The sequence below is a fragment of the Eumetopias jubatus genome, unplaced genomic scaffold (assembly GCF_037043125.1).
Source record: "Eumetopias jubatus isolate StellerSeaLion01/CBP00866 unplaced genomic scaffold, mEumJub1_p1.0 scaffold_17, whole genome shotgun sequence".
NCBI classification, from domain to species: Eukaryota; Metazoa; Chordata; class Mammalia; order Carnivora; family Otariidae; genus Eumetopias; species Eumetopias jubatus.
This window is the reverse complement of record NW_028274823.1, coordinates 35,602,030-35,616,947: the sequence shown is the minus strand read 5'-3', so window position 1 is coordinate 35,616,947 and position 14,918 is coordinate 35,602,030. Positions and strand designations below refer to the sequence as shown.

The 14,918-nt window shown below is 39.2% G+C and overlaps 1 protein-coding gene across 1 annotated transcript in view; it reads left to right on the top strand.

Annotated features, from left to right (window-relative positions):
- The first annotated feature begins 685 nt into the window (after positions 1–685).
- The window catches only part of KIF11 (kinesin family member 11), a 44,090-nt gene continuing 29,857 nt past the window's right edge, over positions 686–14,918 (top strand). Inside the window, exons 1-8 of the mRNA XM_028098435.2 lie at positions 686–1,003; positions 6,951–7,083; positions 8,128–8,225; positions 8,313–8,391; positions 8,811–8,996; positions 9,111–9,235; positions 11,861–11,951; positions 13,373–13,615. Of these exons, the coding sequence (XP_027954236.1) occupies positions 927–1,003; positions 6,951–7,083; positions 8,128–8,225; positions 8,313–8,391; positions 8,811–8,996; positions 9,111–9,235; positions 11,861–11,951; positions 13,373–13,615 (1,032 nt within the window). The 5' untranslated portion in view covers positions 686–926. The remainder of the gene's footprint in view (positions 1,004–6,950; positions 7,084–8,127; positions 8,226–8,312; positions 8,392–8,810; positions 8,997–9,110; positions 9,236–11,860; positions 11,952–13,372; positions 13,616–14,918) is intronic.

The following is a 14,918-nucleotide window of genomic DNA, read 5'->3' as shown; positions in this document are numbered from 1 at the left end:
GCGTCCTGAGCCTGCGTCTGTCGTTCCGGATGGTAGTCCGAAAAGGCAAGTGCGGTACTGCCTTTTGCTTGGAATCATTTAATGGTGACATCTTCTCATCAGTTAAAGGATAAATTCAGAGTCCTAAAAGTGACATTTAACACCCCTTTCATCGCGATTTGGTACTCGTGGTAACCTTATTTCTTAACACTTCCTAGTTACTCAAGGCTATTCTGGACGCTGCCTCCGAGAAAGGGGCTCGCTTTGGACCTCTCTCTTCTGTGCTTCCATAATACTGTCGTACCAATCCGCTAATAATTATAATCATGGCCAGCTTTCCTGACACTACATGTTCTAGTCTAAGCTATTTGCCCGCGCTAGCTCAATTCTCACCGAACGCTCTGAGATGGTTGCTATTATTTCCATTTTGAAGATGAGGAAATCTTGGTTTACAGACGTTATGTAACTTGGGCAAGGTCATGTTGAAGAGTCACAGTGTTTACTCACGCGTCTCCCCCATCGGACTGAGTTGCAGGAGAGGAAGGACAGACCAGCTTTTTACTTTCCCGCGGGCCACGCCCCGAGGGCGGGTGCCCTGGTGACGACACCGCGTCCCATGGTGCCCCGCGCGCCCAGGGCGCTGCTATTGGCTCGGCGTCTCGGCTCCTTTTTCAAATTGAGGCGCCGAGTCGTTGCTCTGTTTCCGAGGCTTCGGGCGGAGACGATATTGGTGATTCCGAGGGTCCCGCTAGTGCGGGACAGACGCTTCGGTCAGTCAGAGCCCCTGGTGGAGAGCGGAGACGTCGAGCTGCTCGCGTGGCTTTCCCCGGCCACGCCAGTACCCGGCGGGGGAGGTGGGCGCCCGGGCCTCGCCGACCGCAGGGCCCCTCCGCGCCCCACAGCTCCCGAGTCCACAGCAAGGCCTTGACCTTCGCGCGGGGATCGTCATGGCGTCCCAGCCGAATTCTTCCGCGAAGAAGAAAGAGGAGAAGGGAAAGAACATCCAGGTGGTGGTGAGATGCAGGTAGGGCGAACCCGGCAGGATTGGGAGTGCGGGGCTTTGCTGCTGGGCTCCCTCCTGTGTTGTCCGGAGAGGAATTTTGTTTGCAGTTTCTGCGGGGAGCAAACCTTCCTGTTTCGCAGTTCTCCGCATTCGGTCGATAAAAATGACACCAGATTGCTGTGAGGAGTAAATTAGTGCCTGTTTCCGAAGAAAGGGTATTTGTATAGGAGGTTGTATTTTAAACTGCTATTCAGAAGGAGAGTTTGATCGCGGGTCTTTAGGGAAAAGTTTGTTCTTTTAAAAAACTAATGTTGGAAAAGATTTAGGTGGCACTTAGTATATGCCACTCCTTGCATTTTCTCAGTTTGGAAATAAGACTGCATACCTACTCTGCAGGTGTTTTAGTACTGATGTTGGGATTACCGTCCTCCGTCATTTCTAAAAGCATCATCGATCAATTGTTCTTTCTTCTAGATGCAATGTTTTCTTAATCCCTACCAAACAGGGAAACATCATTGTATTTAAATTTTAAAGATTAGCTTATAGAGTGAGTTTATGTTTTTAAAAGGAGACAACTTAAGCCAGTATAGCTTTCTGATTGTACTGCAACTTGGTCTTACCAAGGGAGATAGTTTCTTCGGGGTGAGTGGGGTGGAGGTGTTCAGCTCTCCCCAGATTGATTTCCAAATAACTCCCCAATTTTAAAATTAGTAGAGGAAGAACATACTCGTTATACAAACTGTTGCTTAATTAGAGATTGATTTATTCAGCTTTTTAGAAGCCCTCCACAGTTTACTGGTCTACGTGTTTTGTGTGTCTGTTTTTGTTGCTGTTGTTTTAAACATTCTACCAATCATCAGCAACTTTTCTGTAAATCCAAAAGTTCTAAAATTTTTAAAAAGGGGTTATTTTTAAAATGTGTGAAGAAACTGTCTTAAATTATTGCCTCCTCAGCTTTGGTGACTTGAATTGGAGATGTCGAAGATAATAGCTAGCTTTCTGAACTAGGTGTCAGAGAGGAAATTTGATGGTAACCTTAAGTTCGACCACTTACTAGTTGTACTCTATAGAGCTTCAGTTAACAGTTACTTGTTTTGAAGATTGGAAAAAAAAAAAGCCTGTAATACAAACGCAAATTTTTATTTATTTTTTTAAAGATTTTATTTTTAGGCAATCTCTACACCCAGTGTGAGGCTCGAATTCACAACCCAGAGATAAGAGTTGCATACTCTACCTACTGAGCCAGCAAGGCCCCCACAGACGCAAAGTTTTCGATTATTTTGATCGTTTAATAAGGCTAGACAATACTGCTTTTTCTGGATGGTTTTATTTTCTTTAATTTTCTTTTTTATTGTTAGTTACAAAATATGTCAGACCTATAAAAAGTTATAGAGAACAAAGTAACAAACATCTGTGTATCCATCACCTAAATTAGAAACAAAACAATCATTACAATTGGAACCCCATTGTATCCCTCTCCAGTCCCCTTCCTCTCCCCAAGAATTAAACATGATGTTTATTATCCCCATACATTTCAAGTCTTACCTAAAAAGAGATTTCTTTTACTTTGTCATTCATGCAAAGTGCTTAGGTTGTGTCTAATTATTTACAATAATTTTTGTATAAAGAGATGTTTTTCTTTTCATGCTTTTCTTTTTCAAATATCTTTCCTGGGGCAAATATGTCCTTAAGCTTTAATAAATAAACAATTTATGAGGCCCTCAAGGTTGTCAAACTTTTTCTGTAAAGGGCTCACATAGTAAAAATTTTAAAGTATTTTAGGCTTTGCAAGCTACATGTAGTCTCTGTCACATATTCTCTGATTTTTTTTAATTTTACATTTTTAATTGACACAGTTTATTGTAACCTAAGAGGTCAGCAAGATTTCAAGAGAGAGATGACTTTATTACTTAATTACAATGAATACAATCTTTATTATGTTTTTTACTAGTATTACCACTGTATGAAGAGAATTTTTTATTCTACCTATACACAGCTCAAGAGAAAGGTATAACTTCTGGAATTGAGGAACTGATAGTTTTTATATAGAGAAGTTTTAATAAGGAAATAGGCTTTGATATATGTATACACAAAGACACATATATACAAAACATTCCTCCCCCTTGTATAAGTGTACAGGTTAGCATAAGTCCTATTAAGAACATAATATAAAGGGGGCGCCTGGGTGGCTCAGTTGGTTGGGCGACTGCCTTCGGCTCAGGTCATGATCCTGGAGTCCCGGGATCGAGTCCCGCATCGGGCTCCCTGCTCAGCAGGGAGTCTGCTTCTCCCTCTGATCCTCTTCTCTCTCGTGCTCTCTATCTCTCATTCTGTCTCTCTCAAATAAATAAATAAAATCTTAAAAAAAAAGAACATAATGTAAAGGTTTTAGGATTTAAGTTAATTTTGGCATTTGAATCTAGACAAGTGCTTTAGCAATTTAGATCTGAACTTTTGTGAATCATTCATATATTTTAAAAGCGTATACTTGTGTTTTTTTATTTTTTTTAAAGATTTTATTTATTAATTTGAGACAGAAAGAGAGAGAGAGAGCACGAGCAGGGGGAAAGACAGAGGGAGAGGAAGAAGCAGACTCCCCACTAGCAAGGAACCCCATGCAGGGCTCCATCCCAGGACCCAGGGATCATGACCTGAGCCAAAGGCAGATGCCCAACCATCTGAGCCACCCAGGCGCCCCTAATTGTTTTTTTTTAAAAAGGCCCAGACCATCTTTCCTTAAACAGTAACCCAATGTGATGCTATAGTTACCAAACGGAGAACAGGACTGTTAATTCTGTATTAAATCAGCAAAGGATATTTTAGAGAAAGGACAACTTGGAAAACGAAGACTTCAGAGTTCATTATTCCAAGTTCAGAGCGTTTTAGTTATTAGCAGTGGTTACCAAATAAGCTGAAGGTCGATCTCTTTAAGGAGCTGCTTTGTAATTAGCTTTGTTAGGAAGAGACACAGAACTGTTTCATTCTTTCACTTTAAGATGATGCAGATTTATCCTTGAGAAGATTTTCTGAAGTTGGTATCCCTGTCAGCAAAGAGTCACTCCTGGCATGCTCCTCACAGTAGAACATAAGGTCCGATGATGCCATTGAAACCTTTGTTCCTTTTTTTTTTTTTGATATTTTATTTATTGATTTGAGAGTGAGAGAGAGCTTGAGCAGGAAGGAGGGGGAGAAGCAGACACCCCGTGGAGCAGGGAGCCCGATGCGGGGGCTTGATCCTGGGATCAGGACCTGAGCTAAAGGCAGACATTTAGCCATCTGAGCCACCCAGGCGCGCCCAAACCTTTGTTCTTTTATGGAGGCTTCTGATCTCAACTGCTGCACAATTCTTGCCTGGGCTATGTTTGTTGGTGCTTGCTGTTTTGCTGGACATCTTTTACCTGAAATCAGTAAGACTGTGTGGTCCATTTTCAGGTTTTCAGTAGTGGAATGAATCTGCTAAAGAACTGCTAGCACTGCAGCATCTGATTCTTTTTTTTTTAAATTTTTTTATTAAACAACCCTTTAAAATTGTAAAAATCAGTCTAGGTCTCTGGTATGAAAAGGGCCAGGTTTGGCCCACAGATTGAAGGTTATAGACCACTCACATGATCTAACAACTGGCTGTCTTTATTACACTACTTAACTCCCCTGTGGGCACCGCCCCTCCCCCCCCATCTACCAGGCTCTACCTCAGGGCCTTTGCAATTTCACTGTCTAGAAAGCTTTCCCACCAAAATAGCTACATGACTGGTTCCCTCACTTTTTAGATTCTGCTTAAATATCATTAAATATCAGAGAAGAGACGCCTTCCCTGACCACCCTAAAATAGTAATAGCAACTGCCCATTTTTCCCCATCATTAATTCCAATCCCACTTCGTCTGTTTTATTTACTTTGAAATATCTATTTATAACACTAGGATAAAAGCTCCCTGAGAATAGGAATTTGGGTGTTTTGGGTTTTTTTTGAAACTTGGTTTTGTTCACTGGTATATCCTCAGTTCCTAAACAAATATCTACCATATAATAAGTACTAGATGAATATTTATGGAATGAATAAATGAATGTAATGTAACTGTAGTGAGGCCAACAAATCGATGGGTTTGTTAACATCATTAACAGGAACCTTATAATTTCTAATTAGAGAAGTTTGGTTAGGAATATAGTGGCTTTGCAATACTTTTTATTATAGTACAAATAGTCCTTAAAGCTCTTCAGTGGGAGTTTTGATAACTTAGAAATGTGGAATCTTTGTGATTATCTACTATTTGGTTGTGACATCTTGAATGGTATTTATTTGGTTAACATCATCACACATCCAGGCAAGGAGATTAGTTGAGAGATGCTAAGAATGATAGCCTAATTGAAAAAGCTTTAACCACATGAGAGCAATTCATTGTACTTGATACTCTTGGCCTACCTCAGTATAAGTTGGTTTTGACTTAGGTTTCTTGAACTTGTAATAATATTGCATGTCATGGGTTATGTGCATTCTGTAGGTTTCACTACATTTGACAATCGATAGCATTATATATTACCAGGAAGTTGGTGAGTTAAATTTCCCAGGATCACAAATTTGATTTTCTGACTGTCAAAAATATACTAGGGATGGGGCACGCCAGAGGATGTTGAGGTATCATTTTTAAAATAAATAGCAACTTGGTTTGTCTAGTGATGAGGAGAAAGATAATTTCCCATTTGCCATTTCCTTTCAAAAAAGGTGATACTGAATGGGAAAAATGAATTCAGGTCAAGAGTACATTTCTCTCTTTGGCCCAGATGTGTGTTAAGTATATGCATATCTTAATGATGCCACTTTGTGGACTATGGTTCTTTTCAGGTCTTCCATCATTCCTCTTATGATGACATTTATTAAGTATGTAGTTTAACAGATATTAGGATGCCTCCTATGTGCCAAGCAGAGTAGGAGCCACTGGGAAACTGTAAACTAAATAGGATATCTTTTCTTTTTTTTGAGGGGGGGGCACGTGTGTGAGCAAGTAAGGGCATGGGGAGGCAGAATCCCAAGCAGGCTCCATTCCCAGCACAGAGCCAGCACAGGGCTCAGTCCCACGATCTTGAGATCATGACCTGAGCAGAAATCAAGAGTCAGATGCTCAACCCACTGAGCCACCCAGGTGCCCCTAAGCAGGATTTCTTTTCCTACATTGTGAGGTTGGTGCTATTACTTAGCCCCATCTTTCAAATGGGGAAGTATGCACAGAGGGCTACATTGCCCAAGCAGACTGGATCAAGAGTCCTCACTCTACGGAAAGCCCAAGAAGGAATTTAGCTTAGAAGATTACTTCCTTTGGGAGTCTTTCCCATCACCCATGCTTCCCCCCACCCTTCCCTGTCCCGATCAATTAAATTTTTGCTATATATTCCCACAGCACCCTTTACATACCCTTTCTAAACATTACTTCTCTTATAATCATTTGTTTTATGTTCCTATTCCCCACTAGGACAAACTGAGTTAACACATGTGAAGCATTTTGAATAGTGAGTACCTGGCATATAGTAAATACTCAATGCATTAATCATTATTTTTATCTGTTTTTTATCTTGTGCCAGTTATCCACTGACAGGTTAGTATTTTGAACACAAATTTGCCATGTTCTTTCTGCTACGTCATTAACCTCACTTTCTCAGACTAAGAATAGTGGAAATAGAAATCTGAAAAATAAGTTTGGCATTTTTTTACAATTCTGTTAACATCTACTCCAAGAAGCTGTCAGAATTGTCATGTTTTACATGTCTTTGGAAAGTAAAAAACCTATTTTTTATTTCTGGGGGTAGAAACTAAAAATTCTGCTTTAGCAGTATCATTTAGACCCCCATTTAATCCTTGTCACCAATAGTGTTGTCAAAAAACTTCACCTTGTTATTATCTAAGGTATTAATGACAATGTCATCTATAACCTGATAACTAAGAGTTTTTTAAATAACTTTGTACATTTCTTTTTATAGACCATTTAATTCAGCAGAACGGAAAGCTAATGCCCATTCTGTAGTAGAATGTGATCATGTACGAAAAGAAGTTAGTGTACGAACTGGAGGATTGGCTGACAAGAGCTCAAGGAAAACATATACTTTTGATATGGTACCTATTTTTCTTTTTTTTTTTTAAGATTTTATTTACTTAATAGCATGTGCGGGAGTGGGGTAGGAGCAGAGAGACTCGTGCCGAGTGCAGAGCCCAACATGGGGCTCGATCTCACCACCCCGAGATTACAATGTAGGCCAAAATCAAGAGTCAGATGCCCAACTGGCTGAGCCACCCAGGCGCCCCTGGTACCTATTTCTTAAAATGCTACTACTCCTTTATTATTTACTATGTAAAGTTATTCTTGGATACACATTTCCTTTAGGTTCTAGTGTACAATTCCAAGTTTCAGTTGACTCTTTGAGTTGTCATATGGTTTCTAGTGGGCTGAATGAGTTAATATATTAAAAACAAAATTCTTTTTTTTTTAAGATTTTTATTTGTTTGTTGAGAGAGAGAGAGAATGATAGAGAGCATGAGAGGGAGGAGGGTCAGAGGGAGAAGCAGACTCCCTGCTGAGCAGGGAGCCCGATGCGGGACTCGATCCTGGGATTCCAGGATCATGATCTGAGCCAAAGGCAGTCGCCTAACCAACTGAGCCACCCATGTACCCCTAAAAACAATTTTTTTTTTAAGATTTTATTTATTTATTTCACATAGAGACAGCGAGAGAGGGAACACAAGCAGGGGGAGTGGGAGAGGGAGAAGCAGGCTCTTCGTGGAGCAGGGAGCCTGATGCAGGGCTCGATCCCAGGACCCTGGGATCATGACCTGAGTCAAAGGCAGACACTTAACAACTGAGCCACCCAGTCGCCCTAAAAACAAAAATTCTTTTCTTTTTTTTTAAAGATTTATTTATTTGAGAGAGCTAGAATGAGAGAGAGAGAAAGAGTACATGAGGGGGGGAGGGTTAGAAGGAGAAGCAGGCTCCTCGTTGAGCAGGGAGCCCAATGCGGGACTCCAGGATCATGACCTGAGCCAAAGGCAGTCGCTTAACCAACTGAGCCACCCAGGCGCCCCTAAAAACAAAATTCTTAAAGTGAGTAATTTTGAAGTATTTTTTTTTCCTGAAGAATTGCTTTGATTTTTTTTTTTGGATAGGTTTTTGGAGCTTCTACTAAACAAATTGATGTTTACCGAAGTGTTGTTTGTCCAATTCTGGATGAAGTTATTATGGGTTATAATTGCACTATTTTTGCGTGAGTAAAACACTATTTTTCAAATTGCTGAAAAGGTTTAGATGCATGTATTCGTTTTCTAATTAACACTTTTGTTAATTTTGACAGATATGGCCAAACTGGCACTGGAAAAACCTTTACAATGGAAGGTGAGAGGTCACCTAATGAAGAGTACACTTGGGAGGAGGTATTTATTGTTTATAATAGATTTCTGTCTCTAAAGTGGCTGAAATATAACTGAATAGAAAACTTGGTTGAAGGCCTCTTTCTTGAAATAGAGAAGATCAGTATACCCGTGTCAAACATGATTGTAGGATAAACTACTATTTTAGTGAAATTAAAGTATATGGTATAGTTCCTGTTTAAGAAACATAGTGTCATTAGGAGAGAAAGGACCAATACATACAGCACAGTTAAGTGATAAGAGAGGGGTCTGTTTGAGACAGAATAGTTGGAGTAGAATATTGTCGAAACTGAGCCACCCAGGTGCCCCTCATATTTGTGTTCAAATATATCATAAAGGAGGCCCTTATTATATGCGTTTTAACTGCCATAGTAAATGGCATTCTTCTCTTATTTTAGTCCTTATTAATATTATAATTTCAGGATCCCTTGGCTGGTATAATTCCACGTACTCTTCATCAAATTTTTGAGAAACTTACTGATAATGGTACTGAATTTTCAGTCAAAGTGTCTCTGTTGGAAATCTATAATGAAGAACTTTTTGATCTCCTTAACCCATCTTCTGATGTTTCTGAGAGACTTCAGATGTTTGATGATCCCCGTAACAAGGTAACTCAGTCTTTGAGAATGAAATGTCTTTGGATTTTAATGTGTGGTGCTTTGAGAAGTCAGTATATATATATTTTTTGTCAGTCTAATGGATGATCTTTTGATATTGGTCAGAGGGGAGTGATAATCAAAGGTTTAGAAGAAATTACAGTACACAACAAGGATGAAGTCTATCAGATTTTGGAGAAGGGGGCAGCAAAACGGACAACTGCAGCAACTCTGATGAATGCATACTCCAGGTAAGAAAGCCAGTGTCCTCCCCCCACCGCTCCATTTTCTTTTTTTCCTTTTTATTATTTATTTATTTTTAAAGATTTTATTTATTTATTTGACAGAGAGAGGCACAGCGAGAGAGGGAACACAAGCAGGGGGAGTGGGAGAGGGAGAAGCAGGCCTCCGGCCGAGCAGGGAGCCTGATGCGGGGCTCGAACCCAGGACCCTGGGACCATGACCTGAGCCGAAGGCAGACACTTAACGACTGAGCCACCCAGGCGCCCCTCCATTTTCTTTTTAACATGGGAAGTCAAATTGGGGTGGGTCAAAGTATGTGAGTCACATACTAGATGTATGTATGCTTGATTGCATGCTTTAGTAATTGGCTTGAGACTTAGAGGCAAGCACCAGTATTGGAAGAATGTTGAAAAGGGAACAAAGACAAGTTGAATTAGAGAAGAAGTATTAAACTTTTTTAAGTAGATTATTTTTTCTCAAATGAAATTGTACACGGGAGCCTAGATTAACATGTGCCTGTTATAGTCGATTTGAGGGTGGGATGCTCAGAGGCTTACCTCCTCAGCCTCATGAAGGTTTTCCCTGAGCACTTTTTTGGGGTGCCCATGGATACCCAGAACAAAGTTTGAAAGCCCATGGTTTAAATAAGGATTAGAAGAAAGTCAGATAGCTTCATTTGATTTTTTTCTCCAGCTTTATTGCAGTATGATTGACAAAAATTATATATATTTAGGTTGTACAACATGATTTAAACTTTTCTCATATGGCTTCATTTTAATATAGGAAGACATGGTCACTAACACTGGCTTTCCAGGGTAGAAAGGGGCATAGTTGATAGCACCCCCTATAGAATGAATCCCAAATTCTAGAAAAGCAGTTTACCAAGTCAGGTGGATATTTTTTCTGCCGGTCTTTGAAGGAAGCATCAGAGTGTAATTAAAAGAGCTATGGAGTGGGAGTTAGATATTTGTGTTTAGTTCTAGTTCTGGAGTTAACCAAACACGTGACTTAAGGAAATAAGTGAATTTAGCTGAATATCAGTTTCTCTGACCTACAAAATAATTATTGGAAATAGATCTCAGGGTGCCTGACTGGCTCAGTCAGAAAAGCATGCAACTCTTGATCTTGGGGTCATGAGTTTGAGCCCCACTTTGGGTGTAGAGATTACTTAAATGAAAACCTAAAAAAAAAATTAGATCTCTTATTTCTTTGCTCCCTTATAACTGGAAATTTCTGCATCTCTATAAAAAATTACATATACATTTAAAGAAGAAAAATAAGATGAAAGTAATGAAAATCATGACATTATGGGTGATTTTTATGATTTTAATTAAATTTTCCTATAATAGCTTTCCATTTAAAAATTATATTGGAGGAAGAAGTTTAAGACTAAGTAATATTTTTCTCTAAATACTTTTCTTTTAAATAAATTCCTGCTTTTTCATAAATTTGTATAATTTAGGACTCTTTTTTTTTTAAGATTTTATTTCAGACAGAGAGAGCATGAGTGGGGGCGGGGGGGCGGGGGTGCAGAGGGAGAAGCAGACTCCCTGCTGAGCAAGGAGCCCGACTCTGGACTTGATTGATCCTAGGACTTTGGGATCACAACCTGAGTTGAAGGCAGATGCTTAGCCAATTGAGCCACCCAGGCACCCCTAGGACTCATTTTTTTATATGTACACTTGAGTAAAGGTCTCTTTATGAATGTATGTGGTAAAGTGAAGGAAAACATTAAATTTTCCAAAATCATAGTTGACTTCTATGCTTAATTGCATTAATTCCATAATCTTGGATTAGAAATGGGTAAATAATGGTAGAAAAATATGAAATATATATTGAATTCAGATTTATAGTTTCTTTATATTTTTCCTGTGCCCTTCCCCTTTTCTGTAATTTTAAATAATAAATAAAATATGATCCTTACTGTAAAACTTTCCAAATAACATGAAAAGTGCAAATAAGAAAATTAAAAATTATCATATTCCTCAACTAATCATCAATGACATTAACAAACATAGGGATGTTCACCAAATGTCATTGATACAGGAATAAAAGAGGTCTTTGGTTGTCTATATAACTTGTATCCCTCAGATAAAAACTGTATTTCGGTAATCATTGCTATTTACCATTTGCTTTTCAAGAGAGGGTATTAACTATTTCTGATGACATTCTCAAAGCAGAGCAATATATTTTTACAACAATTGACATTGGAAGCAAGTAATCTGATGACTTGTGTGGTACTGTTTGAATTTATGGTAATGACATATTTCAAGAGATTCTTATAAATAAGAAGATTGATTGCAAGCCTTCTCCTCTGACGTACCACGCAACTGTCCCAAACCGACCCCACATCCAGCTTTTAGAGGTCTTGAGGATTCTAGTTCCTAAGTCTTTTAGGGTGTTTACAGGTAGTTTCTTATTGGGGTCCCCTTTGCAGGCAGCAAGTACAAGAAAGCAAAAACCTAAGCGTTGTTCTGTCTACCCTGTCTTCCAAAATCTTATTAATGTCTCCTGTCTGTATTATCTTTCTCTGCCTTGTGGAGTTTGATCTTTCTTTGCTCTTTTTAATATTTTATAGAAAGCAAATAATGTTTTACATTATAGTGACTGGACAACCTGATCTTGTTTTCTAGTCGTTCCCACTCAGTTTTCTCTGTTACAATACATATGAAAGAAACTACAATTGATGGAGAGGAGCTTGTTAAAATTGGAAAGTTGAACTTGGTAAGTATCTACCTTAATACTAGTTTCATTCTTTTTTTTTCCCTCCAGCGTTATTGAGGTATAATTGACAAATAAAATTATATATTTAAAGTGTACAATGTGATGATTTGATATATGTTCACTTTGAGAAATGAGGTTTTAACCATAATCAGGTTAATTAACATATCCTTCACCTCACATAGTTACTTTTGGGGGGGTGCTGTAAGAATGTTTAGGTCTACTTTTAGCAAATTTCAGTATAGTATTATTAACTGTCATCACCATAGTGTACATTAGATCCCCAGAGTTTATTCATCTTATAACTGAAGGCTTATATGCTTTGACCAGCATCTGCTTCTCCCTCATTCCCCTGCTCCTGGTAACTCATTCTCTCCATTTCAGTGAACTTTCCTTCTCCCCGCCTACCTCCTCAATTCTACACATAAGAGAGATCATATAGTATTTGTCCTTCTCTGTCTGGCTTATTTTACTTTGCATTATATCCTCTAGGTTCATCCATGTTGTTACAAATGGCAGGATTTCCTTCTTTCTTATGGCTAAACAAATATATTCCATTGTATATGTATACCATATCTTCTCTCTATTTTTTTTTTTAAGATTTTATTTATTTGCAGAGAGAGACACAGCGAGAGAGGGAACACGAGCAGGGGGAGCGGGAGAGGGAGAAGCAGGCCTCCCGCAGAGCAGGGAGCCCGATGCGGGGCTTGATCCTAGGATCCTGGGATCATGACCTGGGCCAAAGGCAGACGCTTAACAACTGAGCCACCCAGGCACCCCCATTTCTTCTTCATTCATTAGCTGACACAGTTTCCATATCTTTGCTATTGTGAATAATGCATTGAACATGGGAGTGCAGATATCTCTTTGAGATACTGATTTCATTTCCCTTGGATAATATACCTAGAAGTGGGATTGCTGGATCATATGGTAGTTCTTTTCAACTGTTTCATTCTTTTTTTTTTTTTTTTTTGAGAGGGAGAGAGAGGTTGCGGGGGCAGAGGGAGAGGGAAAGAGAGAATCTTTTATATATTTTTAAGATTTATTTATTTTAGAGGGGAGAGAGGGGCAGAGAGAAGGAGAGAGAATCTCAAGCAGAATCCTGGCTGAGCGAGGAGCCCAACATGGGGCTTGATCTCATGACCCTGAGATCATGACCTGAGCCAAAATTAAGAGTTGGATGCTTAATGGACTGAGCCACTCAGGCCCCCTCAACTGTTTCATTCTTGACCACCTCAGAGCAGCTTGAAATTCTGTACTTCTAGACAATATTTTTGAAGTCACTAGGTAATTAGCTTTGTAGTGGATTGTTAATTATAAAAAAATTATTTTGCTAGCTATTTAATATATTATATTTGAGAATGAAAGTCTTTGTGTCCAAATCCAGTGGAACTGACAACCTACTTTTATTTTCGAAATTCAAGGTTGATCTTGCGGGAAGTGAGAACATTGGCCGTTCTGGAGCAGTTGACAAGAGAGCCCGGGAAGCTGGAAATATCAATCAATCCCTTTTGACTTTGGGAAGGGTTATTACTGCTCTTGTAGAAAGAACACCTCATGTTCCTTATCGAGAATCTAAACTAACTAGAATCCTCCAGGATTCTCTTGGGGGACGTACAAGAACATCTATAATTGCAACAATTTCTCCTGCATCTCTCAATCTTGAGGTGAGCCCTTTAATAGGTATCTGCAAGTGTAGTAGGTGTAATTATTATTTAGCTATCACATATTTTATTTTACTTTTTTATTTTTATTTTTTTATCACATATTTAAAAAGTTCATTAATTGGCTTCATTCATTCTAAGCAAGAGTAAAAGAATCTGGATATTGCACATGGACATAGAGGAGGACACCACTGAAAAAATTGTCTTTCTCCTTCCTGGCAGAGTTTTTAATCTTAAAAAGCCAATTACTTAATGGCTTTTCCCACACAGTCTTCAAAAGAAATTGCTGTGGTCATTAGCAGTGCATGGTTACATGGGGTATGGAGATTTTTTTTTTTTTTTAAGATTTTATTTATTTGAGAGAACGAGTGGGGTGGAGGGGGAGAGGGAGAGCGAGAAGCAGACTCCCTGCTGAACAGGGAGCCTGATGGGGGGCGGGTTACGGAGATTTAAGTGAGGACTTAAAAGTGGGTTAAGTGAATGCTAGTGTTGTAGAAGCTCTTAGAGGGCACTGAAGATGGGGTTGGATGTGTGAGAACAGGTGGTAAAACCAAGAGAAGCAAAAAAGATGGTGAAATCTCTTATGATTGTTTCCTTTAAATGGAGTTACAAAAGGTTTTATAAGGGCTCTAACTCTCCTTTCATTTTAAAAAACATCTTTACTGAGATATAATTCACATACCATTAAATTCACCCATTAAAAATATGTAATTCGATGATTTTAATTATTTGCTGAGCTGTGCAACCATCACTAAAGTCTGTTTAGAGCATTTTCATTACCCCAGAAAGAAACCTTGTTACCCATTAGGAATCACTCTCCATTTGCCCCCACTCCCAGCCCTAGGTCACTACTAACCTACTTTAAAGTATTTTTCTTTTTTTTTTTATTTTTAAGATTTTATTTCTTTGAGAGAAAATGCATGCACAAGCCAGGGGGTGGGAGGGGGAGAAGGGAGGGTACAAAGGGAGAGGGAGCAGCAGACTCCCCACTGAGCAGAGAGCCCAATGTGAGGCTAGATCCCAGGACCCTGAGATCATGACCTGAGCCTAGGGCAGATGCTTAACCAGCTGAGCCACCCAGGTGCCCCACCCTACCTTTTTAATCTATAGATTTGCCTAGTCTGGACAGTTCGTGTAAATGGAATTATGCAATAAGTGTTCTTTTGTGCTTGGCTTCTTACACCTAGCATGTTTTCAGTGTTCATCCATGTGGTTAGCATGTATCCATGCTTCATTCCTTTTTGTAGGTAATTTTGCATTGTATGGATATAGGATGTTTTGTTTATTCATCAGCTGATGGGGTTCA